Here is a 27,060-nt window from a genome sequence, read left to right as displayed (position 1 = left end):
TCAGAGGCCAAAAAAAGCGAATATACTCATGTTTAAAAGAATGTGACAGAAAATTAGGGGTAGCAGCTGCCTTATACTACCTTCGCCATCACCTTTAAATTTTTTCCCAGAAGTTTGGTATGTTTACACATGAGCGCTTTTTTATGCAGAGGGAGAAGGAGACAGTGGCAGTGGGAGAGAGACGGAAAATCAGACAGTGTGTAAGGTGGCAGCTTGAATCAATGTTAATTTCGCACCTTACATGAGCGTCCATACATCGTAATGAGTAGATTGACATGTCATATGACATACTTACGAGGTTGTGAGCAGATTTGCCTATCAAAATGTACTGTATGTAATTCAAAAAGGTATGACACTCGAATCGACAATATTAACAATCTGAACTAAATCTTGCAAGTCAATGAGCAAAAGGTGAAAAGAAAAGCTGCTGGAAGAGAAGCTTGAGTTTGGGACGGAATCGGGTTGCTTGGCCACGGCCCACATACAGCGAAAGGCTTTTAGCAGGGTGTAACCCGTGGTGAAGGAGACAGTGAACGCACCAGGTGGTCCATTGAAGGGAGGAGGTGATGGCCCAGCGCTGCCTGCGATGGAGAAATTCTTTAGAAAATTGCGTTGGGGAATTTCCAGATGGATACAAACAGGCTTGAGATACAGTTAATAGAGTCACATTTTCTGATCACGTGAAAGGTCCGCGGTGCTCTCGTGATGTAGACGTGTAACTTTTAAGCATTAGAAGAGGGCACAAAATGTCCAATTGGTTGAAATAAACGCAGAAGAAGAAGTGGTGAGATTACGGCGCAGTTTGAAGGTGCGCCTTTTGCGACTGGCAGGGTAGTTTCCACAAGATGAAAGGAACGCTCCCCTTGGTCTACAAAACCGTGACGTGAAGCATGAAAGGATACAGGTGGGGGAAAGTTTGCTATGAAAGACAGAATACTGAAAACTTCAGGGCTCTCCTCCGAACCAGCATCAAGTGTAGACCAGGACGCATGAAGCTCTGCACGACGCAAAAAGAGGAATTTTGCGTGAACACAGCGTTTACTTTGGCTGACATTCAGCTAGATATTAGCTGAAGAGTGACTGAGCTCCAATAGCAGAGAAACGAAACAGCTACGTAGTTCATTGTTCTTGCGAGAACTGAGAGGGCATTGAAGTATAAACGCTGCTCCATCTATGCACGTGTATATCGCCATATTTTCCAGACTAGGGATGAGTGCATGTTTTCTCACCTAATGAGAAACATGAAGCAGTTTTAGCTGACAAAATCAGTAAGGATTTTGATTAGCTTTTTGTAAGATTTTCAGAGGGCGAGAGCAACCATACAGCTGACAACACGTCGCAGCTAAAGGTAAATGCCACTGGCAGAGGCATAAAAATATTGGATCACAAGCTTGCGCCCACTGTGAACACGAGCAACCTTGAGTAATCCTTTGCATATCTTGTTACAAAAACTAACCATCCTCCATAGACTTGACTGTCATCCTAAAAAGTACTGAATTTAGAACCTAGAATCGGATGATTTGACGTAATATTGTCCAACTGAGACAATGCTTCACTGTCTAGATGTAACAAAAAACTTGTAGAGATCCTTCTACTTAAATCTAATATTGTTGTGTTCAGTGTTATTTCTACTAATAAGGAGGTAATATGTTATCTTGACAATTTTCCTGAAACAGGTGTACCACACTCTATGTAAACCAGTGTGCTTCATTGACAACAATACAGTAAGAAATAAACCAATTTTTTACACCTAAACACCGATGTGCTCTGCCGTAGAATAAGGGTCCACTCCTACCCCATTAATTTATTCTGGTGGCTCTAACGCACTCACAGGGTGTTTTTGCTGGTGTCTGACGAACGTGAAAAGGAGTGGCGTGTCAGAAGTGGATGTGGTGTAGAGAGAGCAAAGGAGACAATGACAGTGTGAGAGAAAGTGAGGGACACAGTGGCAGTGGAATGGTGGAACATAGTTGACACTGACAGAACAGTGCTAGGAAGAGAGTGATGGAGACAGAGCCAATGAGAGAAGACGAAAGAACAGCAGAACGTCGAGATGGATAAGAGACAGATATAATCAGAGGCAACAGAGTCTATGACCAAGAGAACAAGGAAGAGAGAGAGAGATAATGATCGTGAGAAGAGACAGTAAATTAGATAGTAGCAGTAAGAGAGAGCAAGAGGGAGACAGAGACAATGAGAGGAGACAAGATTAGTAGAACAGAACGAATGAGACTGTGGCGGTCAGACGGAAGGCATTGATAGTTAGAGAGGTACAAAGAGATAATAACAATGAGTTACGCTGAATGAGTGAGTCAGATGGGGAAGCAGGTAGTGGGATGGGTAAGAGCGACCACTGAGTGATGGACTAGTGGCTACGAGGGAGTTACAGTTATGGAAGCTTGTGGCAGTTAAAGGTGAGTTACATGTTAAGAAAGATCGCTAATATGTTCGCGTATGCAAATGTTTGGGAAAGTTTTTTAAATTGCTCAAGAAGGTAGAATGAGGCAGTTGGTACACCACTTTTGAGTCAGAGTCCTTTAAACAGGAGTATATTCGCCTTTGATGAGCTCTGATAGGAGTGTTTTTCCAGTGATGAATAATAATCCAAATTCCCCTTATTTAGGCTGATGCGTCTGTCTGCACATAATGATCTTTCTCCATTGCAAGAAATGATAAATGAATACTTAAATGAGGTAGTTTGGGAATGTGTGAGGTTGAATATTCCAGATCATTTGTGTTCTCGCCGCCAAAAATGTTCTAGTTTCTTTGTAAACACAACAATATCAGACCTGTTTATTCCAACAATCCTGTCGATAATAATCATGGCGTCCCAAAAACTTCACGTTATTTGATTCCTGATTACTTCCTCAGCTCAAGAAGAATGTAAAATAATCTTGGAGGGTGAAGGGAGATTAGAGCATGACTACTCCTTAGTGGTTTTCCAAAATACATTACTTCAAAGTAACAAGATTATATCTCTGCTTGGTGAAAACTGAGGTCATTGTCGAAGAAAATGGTTTACTGTTCTTTATGGAAATTTCATATTTTGTGGGGCAAAATTGAGAAAATGCAGTATTATGCAAGTAGTATAATATTAATATGCAAAATTAAAGTGTAAAATATGTCACCTTAAGTATAAAAAATGAAAATGTGCAATATGATTGAATTTACTACCAATAAAGTCAAAATATACAAATATTCACGAGAAAATCCTGAAGCCGCCTCCTGCAATAATGCATGAATAAGCATGAATAGTTGTAATTTGTTTCTAATGACTGAAATGTTATCTGACCTGCGTGGAAACCATGCCTGTTAGCATGAGGATTTTGTGATTCGGTAAGGTGATGGTGAATCTTATATTAGAAGACTGAGTTGTGTTTTGACAGCAAAAAGGCAACACATTACATTTGAATTGTAATTCGTTTGGCAATGGAATAAAGTTATCATACTGCCAAATGAAGATATAGTTTATTTGGGTATTTCGTACATACTGTTGAGAGTGTATATTATACTTTTCTTTAAAAAGTTTTTCTTGCTTACCAGTTACTACTTGTATGAAGACTTCCCGAACGCATATTACGTACATAAAATTCACAAAAAAAAATATGATTTCAATATAAATGAGAAACATGAGTCCTCTTAAGGTCGTGTTTAACTGATCGGACCACCCCCTCTCCACCCCACTCCCTTTACTCGATTTACAATTTATGTTCTAGCCCATTCATATTAAATATTTTCTGTAGGAACATTTGTCAAGAAGTTTATTATGTGTTATTTAGTAACTGTGACAGTGTTAATATAGTGTAGTATTTCGCTAATGCTCAACTGAGCGAAGTGACAGCGAAATAAGCATAAGAACGCACGTAACAGGGACGGAAACCTTAGTTTTTATGAACGAGTCCTGCGCGACCAGTCACGGCAGCAAAAAATCACCGAACGCACGATTCTAGCAAAGTTAACTCATTAAAATTTCAATTATTGACTAAATTTCGCCAATTCTAGCAATAAACAAAGCCCATTAACGAATTAGTGGTAAAGAGAGCCAGTTGTACTTGACGTTAAAGGAACTGAAATTAAATGAGTCACTAACAGTGTAGACGAAAGTGACATCAAAGTAACAACACACAAGCAACGTAATTTGAGTTCGTCATTCGGGGTACAGCTCCATACATACCAATTTTAATTGTATTACCAATTAACAATTTTTGTACGGTTGCATGCTCTGTGCATCAGCGAGAACGTATTTTCTTGTGGTGATTAATTGTCAAGAGCAGTGTTGTCTTTCCTATGGATATTAATCTTTTTGTAGTTAAGTTCATTGCCTCCACAGGTAGTAAATTTGATGGTCAAATCTTCAAGGAATGAAGCAGACCTTTTACTGTACGAGATCGGAAATAATTCAGATCACTGTATTAATACTGAAGTTTTAAAATGTTCTTTTGTGGAAAACAGCAACGCATCGTCGCGAAGACCGACAATTCGCAGATTCTATTTGACTATATCTCTCCGCATTATTTCCGTAAAAACGATCTGCTGAATTTTTTTACTGTAATTCTATGTAAAATAATTTCACACACTCTTCATCATGTACCTTTCTCTAACCACCTTCAGAGAGATTTTCAACATTGAATAAAATTTGATCCACACTTTAGAGAGGCTACTCTTCACTTCTATTTTTAATATTCACGGAATGGTTTTGTGAATGACTTCTTCAAATCAAGTAGGTTTATAGCTCGTAGTGGGATTGAGACCCGCTCAAATGGTTCAAATGGCTCTGAGCACTATGGGACTTAACACCTGAGGTCATCAGTCCCCTAGAACTTAGAACTACTTAAACCTAACTAACCTAAGGACATCACACACATCCATGCCCGAGGCAGGATTCGAAACAGCGACCTCAGCAGTCGCGCGGTTCCGGACTGAAGCGCCTAGAATCGCTCGGCTACCGGGGCCGGCACCTTTTAAAAAAACTGCTCGCAAGCTTTCTCCACTTTTAATGACATTTGCGTAGATTGAATAATATTTTCGTTAGATGACTAGGTTGGTTAGATACTGCACTAGCCAAGTGACATATTCGACACAAAATATTGTAGATCCACCTTTTGTTATGCACACCGTGACAAATGTTTCATCTGACAGGATATTAGAAGAACTAATACAATATTCAATATTTTTCATCCAAGTTTTGTGAACGACAAAGTAACAAGTCCCTCTTGACAATGAAGTCCAGCAACTCTTCCAGGCATTGCCTTTTGGCTTTACTGTTTTAAAGACCCGCACTGCCACTCGCTGCGTTGATAGATCATTACTGGATCCTTTGTCAGGAACTTGCTCGTTCAATATGAAACAAGAACTTGCTCGTTCAACATTAAACAAACAACAAAACTTAATTTTTTGATATGGTTTTTCAGGGGACAATAAATTATCTAACAGTTCATATTAATGGATTACCTGACGTGGCTCAAGCAGGAAAGTAAGGTAGTGCTTCATATCAAAATCTGAAGCAGTGGAAACTTCAGTAACATTCATTATTCGATTAGCAGCTTATTTTTCTGTAAACATAATCGTACCCAGTTACTATGGTAATATCTGGGGAATCTCAGGATTACAGCACACTCCTTTACCACACATGGAAAATTGACAGCTAAAAACGAACACTATCTCCAATGCATTCTAAAGCAGGCGCCTTAGTGTCGCTCAGTTGTGACGAAGTTGTGTTGAGTCCACATTTCTGTAGCCGCATGGCAAGGCACACATAAAGCTGTCCTCTCACATGTGATCTAGAAGCCGGTGGCGTCACATCGTGAAATTTCACATTCAACTTCACTGCGAAGCGTGAAATAAAGAATCTGGCAGGTTAAATGTTCATCTTGTGGACACGAACGTGACCAATGAGATGCAACGTCGTTTTACGACACAGTCAGAGGATAGAGGTCACCATATTTTACGGCATTAAGCATAGTATTTTGTGCGTTTGCTGTCTCGTAGAACATAATATATAATGAATATAAGTTGTTTCAAAGTATCAGAAAATTGAGAATCTCTCAAAAATCGGTCGATTTAGCTACAATTTAATAAATAAAATGACAAGAAACTACATTTGGTTAGGTAAAAGCGTCTTGTAGTTGATGTTTTTAGTGTTATAACTTGTATGTCATAAAGTACACCGGGGGAATAACAATCGTCACAGACAAACTTTATGGAGCAATGTTACTTCTGACCTCCCTCGATTGTAATCGGAACTACCACATTACGTACAGTGGGTGCTTCGACAAGCATACCTTCATGCTGAGTGAGTCAGGACTTCCAAATTAAGTGGCACGTTATTTGTACCATCACACATTTAACCGAGGAATGATGGTACACACTTTGTACAACCTAGCATAAAAGAGTTAAGCCGTCGGCACACGGACCGTGCTGTCGAACGTTAACGTTGAGCGTGCCAAGTTCAACGTGCTGCTGATCGCTCAGGAACGATGCGACTTGTGCATACGGTACGTGGGCCCCAAAGTCGTATACGCGATCGCAACGCACTCCAGCGGCAGTTGAGGGATGTTTCTAGTTCGTAAATCACACTGTTTACTCAACGTGCGCGCGTAAAATTCCCACGTTAGCTCCATTAAAACGCACATTTCTTCCATCGTCCACGAAAAGGAAAATACCATGTCCAATCAATATGGACACTAGCTTATAAAAGTGCCATTACAAATGGTGCGGTACAAATTTGGAATACTTCTCCGAATAAGATAAACATTATTTCGTCATTCCTACATTTTAGTAAAACCCCAAGGTCAGTCTTACTTGATCACTGTTCCTGCCCAGCAGCAGAACCTTTGCAACATGTGAATTACGAAGCGTAAAAGAAAAAGGAGCAAAATATTTTTATACAAGTAGCGCAAGCTGTCCAGTAGATTAAGTCAATCGAACGAAGTCACCCCTCAAAACAAAAAGTTATTTTATAGTATATACTTATATTAAACTAATAATAAAGTATCAGAACCTAATAAAACGCGAATGTTAGGAAAAAAAATTTGGAAGTATGAAAAGGCGAACCACTGCCTCTACAAACAACCCAACACAAGCCACTGACGCTTCGCGTTATGCTGAACTAACAACACATCCCTTGTATCTAATCATAGTGTACTAGCCTTGCTGAAAACCTTAATCGCAGATATGTTACTAATTGCAATATAATTATAACAAATTGTACAAAGAACAATGCGTTTTGGGTGGATCTTCAGTGTGTCGCTAGCTTCAAGTAGCTTATTCTCATAATACGCAAGTTACAATAATTCTTTTGCCACGAATATGATGTTTCTCCTTATTGTATTGGAACAAACCACACAGTTAACAACGGGTTTTCCAGTGATTCTCAATTTACTGGTGCTCAGAAACGGCAAATATGCATGTAGGCTCAAAATGAATGCCAATATGGCGCCTCACAACGCTGTACTGAAGGGAGACGACGTGCGTGTGACGTAGGTGGCGTTGTGCTATCTCATTGGTCAACGCTCAGACGCACGCTCAGAATATCTGACATCACAGTATGCCAAAAACCATGAATAGAGTGGCAAGCTCCAACGCATTGTCCGTAGCTCGTGGTCGCACGGTAGCGTTCCCGCGCCCGGGTTCCCGGGTTCGATTCCCGGCGGGGTCAGGGATTTTCTCTGCCTTGTGATGACTGGGTGTTGTGTGCTGTCCTTAGGTTAGTTAGGTTTAAGTAGATCTAAGTTCTAGGGGACGTATGACCGTAGATGTTGAGTCCCATAGTGCTCAGAGCCATTTGAACAATTTTTTTTTTTTTACAGCACATTCGTGAAGAAACACTTGTGACATTGGACAGAATTGCAGCTTACCACGTCGATATCAAAAGATTATAAACACACAGATTCACATGTAAGAAGCACAGACATGTACCTCTACATGCAAAAGCGATCGACAGCTCGTTTATCGTTTTGTAGGCCTCCTGTGTTTGTCATTGTCGCCTGTTGCTACAAATACGACCTTCACCTTTATATTATTCTAAGTGGGACAAGCAACTGCCAAATAGTGGGAGAAATATGCTGAAAACATTATAATGAGCTGATTACATTACATTTCACGAAAAACCAAATATTTGAATAATTTTCAAACAATCTGTCAGTGAACAAGGTGCTAACAAAGTAAAGTCATCACACGAAAGAGGCAAGGAAAATTAAGTGACTAACAACAGAAGTGAATGAAATACATAACGAAGAAATCAGCAGCCCAAATGAGCCAACTTCTTCAGTTTCTTATTTGCTTTCTTGTTGTTAGAAACTAAGTCTTGATACCAATATTTGAACCGGTAAACGAGGCTCACTTTAACAAATATCTTGATCAACAGTTTCCATCTTGTAGCACGTTTCTCTTCTGTTTCAATGGCATGCTAATCTTGTCCCGTAATAGTTTCGCTCGAAGTCTGGCGATCTGCACATTCTGACACTTCACACGCTTTTGTAAGACACGAACAGCTGCACTTAATCTAACCACTTCATCGTCAAAGCAGGTCTGTGTTGATGACTCACACGAATCTGGCACTGATACATGGAGAGTTGAATGGCTTCTTCTGTGTCATAGGACTGTTTTACAGGTTTAGATTGACCGTCGAATCTTTGTGGCAATTTCCTCTTCATCGTCAGTTGAGGTGGCTTATTTGGAATGTCAAACAGTGTGGGTACTGCATTCCACACGAGTTTGTTATTGTCTGCGTTCATGAACTGGTTTTGTTCTAAATTCAGCGAACAAAACCAAATATTACTATACAGGTAAACTGGGTCTTTCTTCATAAGGTCTTCTCGTCTGCTATTAACAAGCCATTTTCCGCTCCTAAAACGAAACATTCATCATTTATACACATACAGTTTGCAAGTGAATCCTGACGATACAGTTTAGTAACATGATGGTATATACCTCTCAGGATCCTTAGGAAACCTAAAAAAAAACAGCTGTGGTGTCTTCTTCCTGTTGTTGCTGCAATTTATTGCGCTACAAACGCTCCCGATGGTAAAAACCATTGTAAAAATCAAAATAAACAATCACTATTCGCTTTCACGATCGCGCCGAACTCACAGTTCAACCTACCGGCCGCTTGAGGCGCTGTAGGCAACAAAATCGAAGTAAAGTGTCGCGACTGTTACGTTAGACTGTGTCTGACATGCCAGATATTGCTCTGCACGTTCGGAAAGACTCCAGAACGGGCTACTCCACGCTATGGCGTCAGAAACCCGGCATGCTCAACGCTCAACGTTCGGATGCACGGTCCGTGTGCCGATGGCTTTAGCGTCGGATATGGAAACTACCAGCAGCATGCATCTGCACCATGTGCAAAGTGACTGGGAATGAACGCCAGTCACCCAGGTTAACCGTGTGGATGCAGTGCTCTTGCGTGGACAAAGACGAGTAGGAAATCACTGCTGCTCAGTTGCTTCAGTGGTGAGTGCGTTTCTTAGACGCCAGACGTGGTGGGCGCAGCAGGCCAGCAGCCTACCTGTGCGCCTGCGACGGTGCCGAGGCGCAGCAGCTGCAGCACAGCGGCCGCCGTGGTCCACGCGGCGGCGGCGAGCAGCGAGTAGTGCAGCGCTACACCCAACACCACGCACCCGGGCGACGCCCTCGGCTGCCGCCGGAGCCGTCCGACCGCCGTCACCACCGCAAACAGAGCGTCGCGCGCACCCACCGCACCGGCCAGCTGCAGCAGCACGCGCGACCTGCGAATGCCACACCCGGCAGTCATGTACCCGACACCACAAATATTCCTCAAAAGATTAGACACAGTAGATCAGTCATACTTTTTGTTCCACAGTGTGAAACCATACTCCAACGAAAAAATAGAAAAGGGGCTACATTTTTGCAGCCTACAGTCACACTCCCCAAGTTTAATTAAGGACAGACGTAGGGCAAAATACACTCTTGAGCTTAAACATACGAGGTGCGGCTAGAAAAAAACCGGACTGATGCTGGAAAAAACATTTATTTACAATTTCATGTTATCTCCTTCAATGTACTCTCCTCCTCGGTCTCTACACCGCTCCATACGAATTTTCCACTGTTCATAGCAATGCTGCAGATCATTTTCGGTAAGTCCATACATTACTTCCGTCGCTTTTTCTTTTACTGCTTCAACAGTCTCAAATCTAGTTCCTTTCAAAGCTGACTTGACTTTAGGGAAAAGAAAAAAGTCACAGGGGGCCAAATCAGGTGAGTAGGGTGGATGATCTAAGATGGGAATGTTGTGTTTTGCCAAAAACGTCTTCACTGACAACGCACTGTGAGCTGGGGTATTGTCTTGGTGAAGGATCCATGACTTTTTTCTCCACAAATCGTTCCGTTTTCTCCGTACTCGCTCACGTAGGGTAGCCAGGACGCTAATGTAGTAATGCTGATTCACTGTTTGTCCCTCTGGTACCCAATCAATGTGCACAATCCCTTTGATGTCAAAAAAAAAAAAAAAAAAAAAAAAACAATCATCATTGCCTCGAATTTCGATTTTGACATTCGTGCTTTTTTTTTGTCGTGGAGAACCAGGAGTTTTCCAATGCATCGATTGGCGTTTAGTTTCGGGATCGTAAGTAAAAAACCACGATTCATCGCAAGTAATAACATTTTGTAAGAAGGTGGGATCACTTTCAATGTTTTCCAGGATGCCAGAACAAATCATTCTTCGGCGTTCCTTCTGTTCAATTGTGAGACACTTTGGAATCATTTTTGAACACACTTTGTTCATGTTGAAACTTTCATGAAGAATCTGCCTAACACTTTCCTTGTCAACTCCTGTTAACTCAGACACTGCTCTGATTGTTAAACGGCGATCTTGTCGAACAAGTTTACCGATTTTTTCAATGTTTGCATCAGTTTTTGCTGACAATGGTCTGCCAGTGCGAGTGTCATCACTGGTGTCTTCGCGGCCATCTTTAAATCGTTTAAACCACTCAAACACTTGTGTTCGCGATAAACAATCATCGCCGTACACTTGTTGTAACATTACAAACGTTTCACTTGCAGATTTTCCTAGTTTGAAACAAAATTTGATGTTAACACGCTGTTCTTTCTGTACACTCAACATTTTCCGACGCACAGACAAAACGTCAACTACTTAAAACAGACGCCACGGGCAGACTGAGTGCAGGAGGCAGATGAAACTCGAGCAGTAGGCAGAGCGAGAGTCACGTGACAGGCCACGCGACTTTCAGCCTTATTGCATTCGTTTTATTGTTTCACCAGTACTAGTCCGGTTTTTTTCTAGCCACACCTCGTATATATCTCCAAAAATATTACAGCTAAAACAGTTAAACTTGAGACTAGCGCGTACAGCATAATGTCTGATAATCTGTGCAAGTTTAGTTAGAAAATGCGAATGGACATACATTTTATAAGTATTTGAATTTTTGATTATCATTGTTTCTATAACGTATCTTTTCTCGTAAAGTAATCAAGCAATAAAACTGGAATTTCACAGCTAACATCTGCATAAGAGGCTAATAAAACGTGTGGAACAGATTTTTGTTTAAGGTCGTAGTTGCTCTGAATTTATTTTCCCAGTTTTGTATTACCTGGGATGGCTCTATTTTTTCTGAAATTTTAAAGGAGAACTTTTCTCAGAGAAAAGATAGCGGAAAAGTGCTGCCCAGAATTATTCAGCAAGCAAGTCTTAAGAACTGTGCCAAATTTCAGGATGTTAGCTTTTATAGTGCCTGAGAAAAGGTGCGCTATGTGATCAAAAGTATCCGGACACCTGGCTGAAAATGACTTACAAGTTGGTGACGCCCTCCATCGGTATTGCTGGAATTCAATATGATGTTGGTCCACCCTTAGCCTTGATAACAGCTTCCACTCTCGCAGGCAAACGTTCAATCAGGTCCTGGAAGGTTTCTTGGGGAATGGCAGCCCATTCTTCACGGAGTGCTGCATTGAGGAGAGGTATCGATGTCGTCGCTGAGGTCTGGCACGAAGTCGGAGTTCCAAAACATCCCAAAGGTGTTCTATAGGATTCAGGTCAGGACTCTGAACAGGCCAGTCCATTACCGGGATATTATTGCCGTGTAACCACTCCGCCCCAGGCCGTGCATTATGAACAGGTGCTCGAGATGCAATCGCCATCTCCGAATTGCTCTTCAAAAGTGGTAAGCAAGAAGTTGCTTAAAACATCAATGTAGGTGTGTGCTGTGATTGTGCCACGCAAACCAACAAGGGGTGCAAGCCCCCTCCATGAAAAACACGACCACAGCATAACACCACCGCCTCCGAATAATACTGTTGGCACTACACGCGCTGGCGGATGACGTTCACCGGGCATTCGCCATACTCACACGCGGCCATCGGATCACCACATTGTGTACCGTGATTCGCCATTCCACACAAAGTTTTTTCACTGTTCAATCGTCCAATGTTTACGCTCCTAACACCAAGCGAGGCGTCGTTTGGCATTTACCGGCGTGATGTGTGGCTTATGAGCAACCGCTCGACTATGAAATCCAAGTTTTCTCACCTCCAGCCTATCTCTCATAGTACTTGCAGTGGGTCCTTATGCAGTTTGGAATTCGCGTGTGATGGTCTGGATAGATGCCTGCCTATTACGAATTACGACCTTCTTCAACTGTCGGCGGTCTCTGTCAGTCAACAGATAAGGTCGGCCTGTACGCTTCTGTACTGTACGTGTCCCGTCACGTTTTCACTTCACTATCACATCGCAAACAGTGGACGTATGGATATTTAGAAGTGTGGAAATCTTCCGTACAGATGTATGGCACAAGTGACTCCTAATCACCTGCCCACGTTCGAAGTCCGTGAGTTCCGCGGAGCGCCCGATTCTGCTCTCACGATGTCACGAAGTCGCTGAAATGGAGTACGGCAGATGGCTGCACAATGCACCTAATATGAAAAACATATGTTTCTGGAGTGTCCGGATACTTTTGACCATCTAGTGTACATTATAGCTCAATAAAGGCAGTTTACGCCAATTCGGATTTAAAGTTTTCATTTCAATTTTTGACAATATTGTTATACCTCTAGTGACTAGTTCTGCACGTATCCATCATCTACATTCTCTTCTTCGCCTTCGTGGAGTAATTTCTTCCCCTACCTCCTCTACCTAGCGAACTTTTGCATTTTTTCTTCCGATGTCTGAGCTTTGTCCAGTCGCGCTTCATAGATGCTTCTAACTGTCGTCAGTGTGAATGCACCTGGCTGGAAGCCTAGTCTTTGCAAGCACTTAATCCTATCTACATTTCCACTATTGAGCACTAGACAGGCATCGTATGCAGCTATCTTCACAACAATTGAGGACACAAACAGTGTTTTTGGACAACGCATCCGTATGATGTGATTGTAGCTGTCATTTGCATTCTGTGTTTTCCCACGTACACATTTTTTCAGCAGTTCAGGATTGGCTAGGCACCTGAAAGATGATTTTATAACATCTAGAACAGCGAGTGGCAAACCATGACTTCTGCCTGAAGATATCTGCACTACGATATGTCACAAAGGGAATGTTGAGGATTATCATTCGTGGAAAGTTTGTAAAAGAATATAGTTTTTCCATAATATATTTGTAAAGTGTGAATTTGTTTGTCTGTTAACAACTCCCAATACCTTTCCAACATCTAAAAACCACGTTGTAAACAACGGAACAAGAAAGACAATCTTTCGCACTGCCTTCTAGGCTCAACCGCAGTTTGCTTCGATTGCGTGAACGAAAAATTAATGCACAAAAAATTTCTAGCATAGCGAAGGTGTGAATCACAGCATAGAAAAAGGGGGCTTGGTAGGCGCAGACGCCCAAACGAACTTTTTAAAATTTATTTCTAGCCAGATTACGATTATGAAACTTTGCCATGTTATTCTTAAAGAATCAATCTAATAAAGTACGCAATAAAAAAATTCGAATCTTTTTCGCAATTTTGCCCAACATCTGCCCTTAACTTACCAATATGTAGAGATGAAACACATCATTCTCTCACAGTTGACCTCTGCAGTGATGACCTGTAAATGAAAGCTTTCCTCGGAACTTCCACGTGCAGAACTTATCCTTGGATGCTGTGTTACTTGAAGGCTATTTAATCAGTTTAGTTAGTTCATTGTTTGCCTATCTACTGAATCATAAGCTTCCTTGAACTCTACGAATGTCAGCACGATAATTTTGGTCCTCAGTTTTATATATGCGGTTACCAGTTTCACATTCAAAATTTATTCTGCGCATGATCTCCTTTTTCCAGGTTACGACTTGTGTTTTTGTGTGTGCCGACGTCCATCCTTCTGGAAACTGCTCTTCTTCCAAAATTTTACTTATAACTTGTGTCAGTTCGATGACTGTATACTCATTTTTCAATGATCCCATCTCCCCACCGAGCTTCATTATTCTTCGAAGTATTTACGACGTTCCTAACATCTACATTTAGTGGATCTCCATCGGGATTTGGTTCTTTGTCATTGCAGAGAATGTCTTCGAAGAGTTTCACAGTTCAGGGGACTCTTCGAAGTACTTGTCCGCAGCTCGTGGTCTAGGGGCTAGCGCTGTTGCCTCTGGATCACGAGGTACCGGGTTCGATTCCAGGCCGAGTTGGAGATTTTTCTCTGCCTGGGGACTGGGTCTTTGTGTTGTCCTCATCATTTCATCACCATCATATTTTGTGAGAATGACTATATTGGATTGTGAAAAGAAAATGGACTGTGTAAAAATTGGGACTTTGCACGGGCACTGATGGCCGCACAGTTGAGCGCCCCACAAAACCAAACATCACCATCATCGAAGTACTTGCTCAAGATGTGGCTGTTTTCCATGTCTCAGTATACTACGTGTCCTTCTTTGTTCCCAAAGCTGAAGTTTAGAGGATCATATCTACTGAAGTTCAGTCTTGAATGTTCTGTAAAAGATCTTTCGGAAGGCTTATTTGAGTTGAGAGTACCTCCTTATATTTTCTCTTGAGATTTCTGCTTCTTAAGTTCTTTTTATCTTTTCTGGGAACATCAGCTGTAAGCAGCACTACTTTCTTTGATGTTGTAATGGATCGCTACTGTACTCCTTACTCATCGCTGACTTCTGGTACTTTCAAAGCTGAGCGCGCCTTTTCTTACAAGTGGTGTCTTGTTGCATATCACTAACGTCGACTTCCAGTAGAATTTTGGAAAATATTCATTGCCTGAACATTATGAATCACCTTGAAAGAACGATTTTTTGACAAATAGCCAACATGGATTCAGAAAATATTGTTCTTGTGAAAATCTACATGGTTGTGAATCACCTCCTGTACCTCAGCGTGCTATTTTTCTCTTTGCGATAGCTCTCTACTTAGTGATGGGTGGAGGACCACACAGCCTAACAAATGGGACAGTAGTGTCAGAATGTGATGGGGCTTAGAGAGAATCAGCAGTGGTCTGAGATTCTGTGGGGGACATCTCATACTCTTCGAAATTAGGCGGATTCAAAGATATATATCAGAGAAGACTGGAGCACTCGTGAGTATGTGGCAGGTAACTAACACTCTGGCGAAAGGGGAGTTGAGAGGTGAGCTCTATACCGCTTCTTCTAAGTGAAGTTGTTAAACATAATACAGCCTCTCACATACGTCTCGCAAAGTGACTGTAGTGAGAAAATCTTTTGCTTTCCCGATACATACGAGACAACTTTCTTCCATGGGTCTGTGCGCCTATAAATGGATGGACTGACATTTAAAAGGTAGACTAAATTCACGTCTACATCTGTATGTATGCTTTGCAAACCATCTTACGGTGCGTGGCGGATGATAGCGCATACGACAACTAGTCATTTCCTTTCCTATTCCACTCGCAAATAGAGCGAGGGAAGAAAGACTCCGTATTACCGTTAATTTCTCGTATCTGCCCTTCGTGGTCCTTACACAAAATGAATGTTGACTGCAACAGGAACCTTCTGCAGTCGTCTTGGAATGATGGTTCTCAATAGTGTTTCTAAAAAAGAAAATTGCCTTCCCTCGACAGATTCCCATTTGAGTTACTGGTGAGTGTAATCCGACTGCAGGAAAAGAATTACAATGAGAAGGGGCCCTTTTGATCAATTTGATTAATCAGTCAATCAATTTGACATCAATTACGTGCCGCCAGTCGTGTGATAACGAGGACGAGAGTGCCACAGATATGATTAGTGAGCTGGAACGGTAATTAGGCCTTTTTTTCGTTACGGTGAGATCTTTTAACCTACACGGGGAAAGAAGGCTATCGTAGTAAAAACAGCTATACACCGAATGTATATTTTTCTTTATTGTGATTTTGATCACCTTATACAAAGGCGGGCTGTCAGCAGCATAGTACGCCGCTCTTCAGCCTTGAGTTTTGCAACAAGTATGACATATAGGTCGCACAGAGTAGACAATCAAAATGACGGGCAAAAAATGTAGACACTAAAAAACAAAAAACATGGAGCCGTTCACGCTGGACGAGAAATATCACTAACACTAGTTGACATGGCGCACATAACATGGATGACGGCGACGGCACACGTGAACAGTGGTGGCGTGACGGCGAAAGAACACTAAACACAAACGAAGGCACACACACGAGACACTGATGGCGATGATCTCCGGCGCGCGAATGTTCACTGAGCGTGTGCGAGTCCGGGGACCTGTCAAGAGAGGAGGAGGAGGAAGGGGAGTGGGAGAGGGAGAGGGGAGAGCAGAGATGCCATGAGCAGGGGAGAGAGGGGGAGAGAGGAAGGGGGAGGGGAAGCCCGGGGGAAGAGGGGCGGAGGAAGGGGGATGGGGAAAAAGGAAAGAGAAGGGAGGGAGGGTGCCTAAAGGAAATGACACAGGAAGTGGGGGGGGGGGGAGGATCAAAGTTGATAGGAGGGTTAGATGCAGGGGAGGAGGACATCATCAGTGAGGGGGAGCTGGCGGAAGCCACCTTGGGAGAGGGTAAAGAGGGTGGAGAGATGGAGACCGGGTGGGACATGGGAATAAAGGCGCGGCAGCGGGCGGGGGTGGGAGAGGATGGGTGAGACAAGTGGGTGAGGAGGATCGAGATTGCGGGAGGTGTACAGGATCCGTATCCTTTCAAGGAAAAGGAGGAGGTGGGGGAAGGGGATGAGATCGTACAGGATCCGCGTGGGGGAGGGGAGACAGATGCGATAAGCGAGGTGGAGAGCATGGCGTTCAAGGATTTAGAGGGATTTATAAAAGGTAGGGGGGGGGCGGAGATCCAGGCCAGATGGGCGTAACAAAGGATAGGACGGATGAGGGATTTATAGGTGTGGAGGATGGTGGAGGGGTCCAGACCCCACGTACGGCCAGAAAGGAGCTTGAGGAGACCGAATTTATAAAGTGATATGTAATTTTAACATGATGTTTACAACTTTTATGTTACTATTTGGCTATCTCAAGAGACTTCGTATGAGACATCTGGCTACCTTAACACTTAGGCGCCGACGCCTGTAAAAATACGGGAGTGCGCGGCCTGCCCAAAAGTCCGGCGCCCGTAATTTTACGGGCGCGTGTTCTCGTTCTTCCCCTTCCTTCCTTTGTGTGTTCTTTCGGTTACCGCTTGTCTGGGAGGCGTTGCATGGACTGTAGTTCGAGTATTGGTCACTAGGATGGTGTGGGCATGCTGTGGAAGGGTGTGCTTCCCTTTTTATTTGTCATGTTTTGTTAGCGGCGATTTTTTCCCACGCGGTCTCAGTAGCGTCGACATGGCAAAGCGTGGCTTAACAGACGAAGAAATTGCTAGCGAGTTATATCGTGATTTAGATTTGTCAGAGGAAGATATTGTAGATGACTCTGATGATGATGTGGACTATGTTCAAGAAGAAGTTTCTATCAGTTCCGGTAAAGAATTCTGACAACAAAATATGTATAATTTTTGTTCAGATTTTCACTGAAAAAACTCTTAGTACGTAATTACGATTTTATTTGCAAATACAACTCTTCTGATGAATTCAGAAGAGGAGAGCAGGTGTCCAAGCACTTCAGCAGCAACTAATCCCATCGATATTGTGCCTGAAGAACGAGCGAGACTGACGGCGAGGGGGAAGCTGAGACCTGCGCGCCACACCGATTCTGAGGAAGGTTGGACGACTACTGATCGTGCACTAGATATCGATCTATTCTCAGGACAATCTGAAATGTGCAATGTTGTCAGTTTAGACCAGAACAGTGCACCTCTAGAATTTTTTTTCATATTTCCTGACAGACAGTATGATGAAACATATAAAGAAACAAACTAATCTGTATGCTCAACAATGCGTCAGGAAATTACAAAGTACAAATTCCCTTGCACCCACCTGCTCATTATCAAAGTGGAAAGGAGTTACACTTATGGAAATAAGGAAGTTTCTGGCAATTGTAGTCCATATGTGTGTGAGTCCACGTATACGAGAGCACTGGTCCAAGAACCCTGTTGTGTCGTGTAATTTCTGTCCAAACATCTTGAGCCGTGACAGATTTCTTTCTATTTTGAGAAACTTCCACATTAGAGATAATTCCTTAGCTAAGAGGAAAGGACAAACTGGCTATGATCCACTGCACAAGGTGAGACCCCTCCTAGATAATGTGTATGCTAGTTTCCAGTGTGCGTATACACCATCTCAAAAAATTACAGTAGATGAAGGCATGTGTAAATTTCGAGGTCGTGTGTATTTCAAACAGTACATGCCACAAAAACCAAATAAATACAGTATAAACTGTACATGTTATCCGAATCTGACACAGGTTACATCTGGAATTTCTCTGTTTACACGGGAGAAAGGTCTGACACAGTGACTCTGGTAAAGACATTGCTTTTAAATCTGTCAGGAAAAGGCTACACTTTGTTTACGAACAGATTCTACACAAGTCCAATACTTGTTTCAGAACTGGAAGCTGCAAAAACTGCTCTTGTGGAAACAACAAGAAAATCTTGGCAGGGATTGCCTCGTGCTATAAAAGATCCGAACCTTCAGCGAGGTGAACTTATTTTCAGGCGTAAAGGAAATATGTTAGCACTGTGTTGGAAGGACAAAAGAAATGTGCATTTGATAAGTACAAGGCACACTGCTGAGATGGTCACTTTCACTGATCAAAGAGGAAGAGAGAAGTCACAGCCAGCCTGTGTAGTGGACTACCATAAAAACAAGTTTGGTGTTGACTTATCAGATCAGCGATTGTCATACGGCGCATTTGAACATTGAACTGTGAAGTGGTGGAGAAAGTTGGCATTCCATGTTACACTAATGGTGATTGTAAATTCCTGCATATTATACAATAAGGTTACTGGAAAACGCCTCACAATATCTCACTTCACGACAGTTATCTGTGCAGATCTTGCACAAAGCAAAGATCTTGAACCCCGACCTGGTCCATCTGGACTCTCAAGACTATCAACTGGAAATCATTTCCTGGAAAAGATTGAGACAGAAGTAGGTAAGAAACAGAAACAAAAACAGTGTGTAGTGTGTTCTCTGAGAGGATAAAACTGACTGGAAAAGTGTGGCGAAAAGACACAAGCTACCAGTGTAGTGAATGTAAAGTAGCATTGTACAAAACGCCGTGCTTCAAAATTTACCATACAAAGAACAAAACTGCATCCTAAAATAGTTACAGGAGGTTACTGCTGATAAGACAAACTGTATCCATCATTATTACAATTTTTGTGTAAAATAAAAAAAAAATCCATCTAGAAAATACAGTGAATATACCTTTGACCAATTTTTCATTTTTTCAAAAACAATGTTATAATAATAACGCTTGTCAAAAGTATGTATTAATTCAAGAGAAAGGTATTATATATGGTTTTAAACAAGAAAGTCTAGGTTTTCCAATAAGAGTAATTTTATTGCTATAACTGATACCTTTCATGAGTTGTAGTAGTTTAAAATACGTTAAAATCAGCCAGTCTTTATGGTAGACATCCGTGTGCAATGGCTCAGGACTCAAAGTGTTAAGAGTGTTCGAAAGTGAGGAGACATTCTGTAACATGCTCTTATCACCCCGTGATGTGCTAAAAATGCGTTTAATATTCTATTCTTCTGATGCAGGAGGTAACAGATATTAAGTTGCTACAAACAAATGTTTTTACTGGATGAGAAAATACTTAGAGGAAATATAGCCTATACCATACTTTTGTAGAGGATTTTCCCACTAAGAAAGATACTTTAGCGACGTGAAAGTGTATGTGTGCTCCGATTTCTTCTGTCTTCGACAGTAAAGTGCATGAAAGGGAGGAATCTACATTTACCATGAGAAATTCGAGATGTGTGGATAACAACATCCCCATCTCACATTGAATAAAGTGGAAATTTTAAGCTGGGGAGAGTGTGTAACGAGGGTAGAACTCCACATTCAAGCTGCCACTGCTTGTCTCGCAGTGTGGTAGGAGTTAGAAACGTGTCCAAGCCGGCCGGTGTGGCCGAGCGGTTCTAGGAGCTTCAGTCTGGAACCGCGCGACCGCTATGGTCGCAGGTTCGAATCCTGCCTCGGACATGGGTGTGTGTGATGTCCTTAGGTTGGTTAGGTTTAAGTAGTTCTAAGTTCTAGGGGACTGATGGCATCAGATTTTAAGTCCCATAGTGCTCAGAGCTATTTGAACCATTTTTGAAACGTGTCCAAGGTCAACAGCACAGAGGGTCATGGTGCTTGGCCTATAGCGACTGGCAGGCTCAAAGAAAGCCTCTAGCTAGTCGGCTCTTCAGGTACACAAAACACTCGGTGGATGACGCTGGACTAGAGTGGACGTGACTGGCCAGTTTTTCGTCTTAAGATGCCGTATTCAAGTAAGATAATGAGCATTATGCTTGTAAAAAAATATCGTACAGTGTATTTCTCACGTTTATGTTGGACAGTGTGTTTCATTTCTCAGTGGTGTAGCTGCAGGAATTTATAGCACCTCTAACTCCATCCCAGATGTCGCCATCGCTTCCCCCAGCCTCCTTGGTCGAATCGCCGCGGACGTCCTCGTAATCATTGGTAGCGACCACCTCTCCGTCCTTTTCACCATCTCCTCAGTCCATCGCTCCCCCTCCTGCCCCCCAACCTGCTGCCCTTCTAAAGTCTGTCTATGACAGCAGCCGCGCCGATTGAGATGCCTACTGGGAATCCATTGCCTCACAGGTCGAAAGCCACCCTCTTCACCATACTGCTGACATCACCTATGCCTCTTCCTCCCTCCAGAAGACTATCACTGACGCCAAGGAGGCCCACATTCCTACCAAAATCATCCATCCTCACCACCCTATGATTCCTCCAGAGGATGTCCTTCTTCTCTGTGAATCCCGCAGGCTCTACTGCTCCTTCTTCCGCACCCGTGACTGGGATACTCTCCTCTGCACTGTCAGTTGCAATGACAGATCCAAAACCTCCTCACAGCAAGGAAACGCTGGAACTGACGCCAGACATGTACATGCCTCAACTCCGCCCTCCCTGTCCCCCCATCCAAGCACTGCTCTGTCTTCCACCGCCTTACTGGTAGCCATCCCGCCCCACATTACCCTCTTCACCAGTACAACCACCCCTTCCCTGACAACCTCAGTAAGGCTAACCATTTTGCTTCCCACCTCTCCAAAGTCTTCTCCATTCCTGGTGATCCCATTTTAATTACTCCCTCTTCCCCACCGTCCTTAAATGCACTGATACGACTGTCCTGTCACTACTCCTAATGTCCAGGACTTGGGTGTTACCCCCCTCAGACATAAACACTCCCATCACCACACGCAACATCAAACTCGTCCTCCACTCCAAACACAACACCACTGGTCACGATAGTGTCACCTACTGCCACCTCAGGGAATCCCCCCTTCCTTCCTGGCTGCCCTTGCTACTCTGTATAACGTCCTCCTCTCCACTGGCTTTTACCCTGACCTGTGGAAGACTTCTCGCGTCCTGTTGTTCCCTAAACCCAACAAACCCCTCTGACACCTCTTCTTATCATTCCATCTGCCTCACCTCCATGTTCAGTAAGGTATTCGAGTCCATCCTCTCCCGCTGTATTCATCACCACCTTAACCAGCACCACCTCCTTCCCCTTATCCAGTGTTGCTGCCTGTGACCTTTCAAGTGGACAATCAGTTCCTTAACCTTACAAATCTTCTTTCCCTCCAACTTAATTCCCGTCGCTCCACTATCTTTGTTTCCCTCGACCTCAGAACACCTAAGACCGTGTCTGGCATCCCGGGCTCCTCTTACAATTCCAGACCTACTCTCTATCCACCAATTTCGTCCCTCTCGTTGCTTGTTTTCTCACCCATCGTCCCTCCTATGTCACTGTCCACAATACCAACTCCCATACTTTCTATTCAACCATGAGTGTGCTCCAAGGCTCCATTCTTTCCTCTCTCCTCTCTCTCCTGTATACTGCAGGTATGCCCAAACCTCCCCCAGCTGTTCACCTCGTTCAATTTGCTGATAACACCACTTTCCTGGCCCTTTATCCTACTCTTCAACGGTTCCAATGTACCCTTCAAACCCACCTTGACCAGTCCACCACCTGGTGCTAAAAGTGGCTCCTTTGCATCAATCCTTCCAAGACCCAGGCAATCAACATAGGTTGTACCATTCACTACTTCCATCTCCAGGATTTTTACCTCACCATTTATGGTCGTCCTATCCACCTCACTCCTACCCTGAAATACCTTGGCCTCACCCTCGACTGTCACCTCGCCTGGACACCCCATCTCCTTACAGTCCAACACAAATCCCACAATAGCCTCTGCCTCCTGAAACTCCTGTCCTGTCACACATAGGAACTGCATCCTTTCACCATCCTTCACACCTACAAATCCTTGATCTGTCCCATTTTTTGTTATGCCAGCGTCACTTGGATTTCTGTTCCTTCCAAATTCTCTAAAGCCTTCCAAATCCCTGAACAGCAGGCACTCTGCCTCGCCTTCTGTATCCACCTCCCATCCTCCACACAGATCTTCTATGACCTCATACTGTTCCCACATCTTCCCCTGTTCCTTGAACACATCCACACCTTGTACATCATCCACTGATTTGATCCCCCCCCCCCCCCACCCCCTTGTGTCTTCTACCATCTCTACCCTCAGCCTGTTGATGCATCTTTACCATTGTGTCCCACCATCTCTTCATCTCCACGTTCTCCACCTCATTTCCCAATGCAACTTCGAGCACCTACCCCTCCTGGATGATGAGTTTCATCCTGATCTCTACCCCTCCTACCGACTGTAGCCCCACCTTCACCCTCCTACTCCTTAGAGCCCCCTCTTCCCTCATCTTCCCTTCCCCTGAGCTGTTTTCCTTTCTACTACAGCCCAACCCTTTCTCGTGTGCCCCCTTCTGTGTCTGTGTGCTGCCCTGACTTGTCTTCCCTCTCCATCTCCCACCACTTGCTGCACCCCAACTCCTCTTTTTATTTTCCTCCCACGTCCTCCAGGCCCCCTCCTCTGCTGCACCTTCCTCTCCCCTGTTTTTCCCTCCTCTCAGGCCTCCTCTCCCTTAACGGGTCCCTCCCAGCAGATTTTATTCTTCATGTGTCCTCCATCGCTTACAGTGGTTTTTAAGTGTCGCTTGTTCTGGTGTGCTTTTTATACTGTGTCTAACTTTTAACTTGTGCATGTGACTCCAGCGTATTTTATGTGCTCTGTGACTCGCCAAATGTGTTCTTTAGCTTTATGTCCACTTTTTCAACTGCCCCACAATGTATGTCCCCATGTCAGTGCATATTTTAACCCCCATTTTCTCCATTTATTATGTTTTCATGTCCCCTTTTTTCACCTTTTTGTGTATAGTATTCTCTTTTTATTTAACTGTAATGTCATGTGGTTGAAGAGTGCTGGATTGTGCCACTGCCAGCCCCCATGCACATATGGGGCAGGTGAATGAAATCACAATAAAGAAAAAAATAGCATCACTAGGGCACTGGGCCACTGTCTTAATATCATTACCCATTTTTATGTCTCTCCTAACAACTATTCAGTTGCAAAACTGCAGAAGGTTACCCACTGCACTTCAGTGATAGCTTGCTGTCCTATATTATTACCCATCCTTCTCACATAGTGTTATTTTCCCACAGATTTTTTAATATCCGGCCAATAGGAGGAGGGGAGTCAAACTGCACCAGTATTCTGAGTTGGCCATCTTGGATTGTCATGTCATAGTTAGGCTCCACCAGAATTCCAAAGATGATGAAATAAAGAGAGGACCCTACATCATTCCACACCAGCAATATGCATACTGAGTTTTTATAGATAAGGTATATGTTATTATCATTGTCATTATTGTTATTATTATTATTATTATTATTATTATTATGCCCTCTGCAATGCAATGTGATTAGCATTTGAATTTACCACCAAAATTCGAAATTTTTATAGATAAGGTATATGTTATTATCATTGTAATTATTATTATTATTATGCCCTCTGCAATGGAATGTGATTAGCATTTGAATTTACCACCAAAATTCGAAATTACCATAAAAATTTGAACTTACCATTGTCTATTTTTGAATTTCATACCATTTTTCCTGGTAGGGAGAATAGTCAGAGAGAGCTGGGTTTTCCCAGATGGGGATGGGGTAATTAATTGATCCATTTAATTAATTAGTCAATTCATTTGATATCAGAAGTGTGTTCATATAAGTGGGGAAAGAGATGGGGAGGTCTGTGTATTTCTTAGAGGGAAAGGGGGAGGGACCCACTGATGGTCTGGGGATTTCCCAGAGGGGGAGGAGGGAGAGTCCGCCATCTTGAATAAATTAAAACAGTGCTTGTTCTCTCTTTACCCCACTTCTGGCATTGACAGAGAACATTGAAAAATAAAAAAAAAGGCAGCTTGTTTTAGTTCAAGAGCGGAACAGTACAGAAGCAGCTTAAAGTTGATTCGATAAACCCTCTGTCAGACACTTAACTGTCGATTTCAGGGTAAGCATGTAGCTGTAGATGAATGGCAACATTGCCCCAGCGGTAGTGCTCACACTCCATCTGGTATGTGCAGGAGTGTCGTTGTGGACCTTCTGCATAGTTGTCTTGTGCAAGCACTTTATGGATATACTGTATGAAAAAATTAGTTCATAGTATAATTAAGAGTTGAAAGCGTTACTTCGATTCATACGAGAAAAGTTTCTGAGTAATTAGTTATGGGATTTATGGTTGAAACATGTTTGTGAATCATCGTGGAAAAGCATATTGATAGCAGTATGTAAATGAAAAGCCGACCGGTGTGGCCGTGCAGTTCTAGGCGCTTCAGTCTGGAACTGCGAGACCGCTACGGTCGTAGGTTCGAATCCTGCCTCGGGCATGGATGTGTGTGATGTCCTTAGGTTGGTTAGGTTTAAGTAGTTCTAAGTTCTAGGGGCCTGTTGACCTCAGATATTAAGTCCCATAGTGCTCAGAGCCATTTGAACCATTTGTAAATGAAAATACTTCTGTGATCAGCTATTACCTATTTAATTAATGTGGAAAAGCAACATAGCAATGGTTACTTCAGGATGAATGGGAAATGAAATTAACTGTTGACAGATGACTGGATGAGTTAAAGTATTGTTCGGAAGTGTTTTGCATTCTAAAGGGGCAAAAAAAAAATAATAATAATGTGACTTGCGAAATTATTACTTCAAAATTATATCTTTAGTTTTTGTGACTGACAAGGAGACGGCACGACCGTGGGGTCGGGGATTTGTCCGAAATTTTGTGTGGTGAAAGAGGACCCCCTAACACCTCACGTGGTTAAAATATTAGGACGCACTACCCGTAAAATCCCGGGAAAAATCGATGCAAAGTTTCTTAGGTGCCTTACGAGTATAAAATGTTTGACCTTTGATGACCCGCCGTATGGCCTAGATGGTGCCGGCACGGTAACTCAGCGTGTTCGGTCAGAGGGTTAGCTGCCCTCTGTAATAAAAAAAAAAAAAAAACTGAGTTAATAGATCAACGACGCACTGAAACGGGTGTCTTGCGTCGTCCGCCCCGAGCAGATACAACGAACAAAAAAACGAACAAAATAAGACAAAAAAAAGATGGTTAGGGCTCGAACTCTTACGCCAGTGGTCTCGGGTTCGATTCCTCCTCTGGCACTTTTTTTCCTTCTGTTTCATTTACTTTTGTTATTCCACCAATTATTCAGAAAGTTTTCCACACCTACATTATCTTTAACAAATTAGTTACATTATTGAATAAAAATTATTCCCTTTTTGTCCAACAACACAATTCATGGCGGTGGGTTTTCAATTTTTCATTATAAAGTATATGAGGAGAAACACTGGGTTTTTAATCAGTATCACAAAGTCGATTGGGAAACATTCAATTTTTATACATATAATAATTATATACAAGAACCGCAGTGGCAATTATCGTAAAAACAAACAAAGCAATAATTTTTGTGACCTATTGCGCAACATATAAAAGCGGATTTTTTACAATCACAGGGCGTTTGCAATAAATCTGTACAAAAACATGCCCCATTAACATTTACGAAAATGTTTCGAGTTTCTGATAATTTTGAGGCAAACCAGGCATATTGAATCGTGTCTCGGAATATTGGTGACGACAATTGATGGTGAATTATAGAATGAATTTTGATACAAACTTCCCGGGAATTAATTTCACGATTCTCCTGTAGCAATGCGCTGCAATTTTGCAAGCGCTTTATGTAATTTTTAACTTGCCTGTAAAAGTAAACATCGCAAGGTTGCACAAAAGAAGTTCATTTTGGAAGTATGACTTTTGCAGACCAAGTTGGCATATTTTCGTCATCTTGAAAAATTGCATCATATATCTCCGGATTCGTCTGACCTCGCCAAGAAATATTTATTCTCCCCGACGTAAGATTTTAAACATTTCCGGAGAAAATCCATGTATAAAACTGTTGTTAATTTTCCGGACATCGATTATGTTATGATGACGTTCGTATAAGTATTGGCATAGCCATCTATTAATTTGTGAATACGAGGTCCGAAATGACCGGTCGCTTCTTGTAAGCATATGAAGACATGTGGGAGCAGTTTTCCGGATCATGTTATTGAATATTGTGTGGTGTACGAATGCGTCACTTTATTCAAATCCGACTTTTTCACGAAAACAGTTTTACTCCCTTTTTCAGTGAGAGTCCTGTTGAAAACAGATTGATATTGGCATCCTGAAACAATCGT

At 42.6% G+C, this 27,060-nt stretch overlaps 1 protein-coding gene across 1 annotated transcript in view; it reads right to left on the bottom strand.

Moving 5' to 3' along the window:
- The window catches only part of LOC126234771 (adhesion G-protein coupled receptor G4-like), a 218,133-nt gene that overhangs the window by 59,954 nt on the left and 131,119 nt on the right, over window positions 1-27,060 (bottom strand). Inside the window, exon 9 of the mRNA XM_049943521.1 lies at window positions 9,509-9,728. Within this exon, the coding sequence (XP_049799478.1) occupies window positions 9,509-9,728 (220 nt within the window). The remainder of the gene's footprint in view (window positions 1-9,508; window positions 9,729-27,060) is intronic.

This window comes from Schistocerca nitens, chromosome 2 (assembly GCF_023898315.1).
Source record: "Schistocerca nitens isolate TAMUIC-IGC-003100 chromosome 2, iqSchNite1.1, whole genome shotgun sequence".
Taxonomy (NCBI): domain Eukaryota; kingdom Metazoa; phylum Arthropoda; class Insecta; order Orthoptera; family Acrididae; genus Schistocerca; species Schistocerca nitens.
Note: the sequence above shows the minus strand (reverse complement) of the source record. Positions and strands in the feature narration are given on the sequence as shown.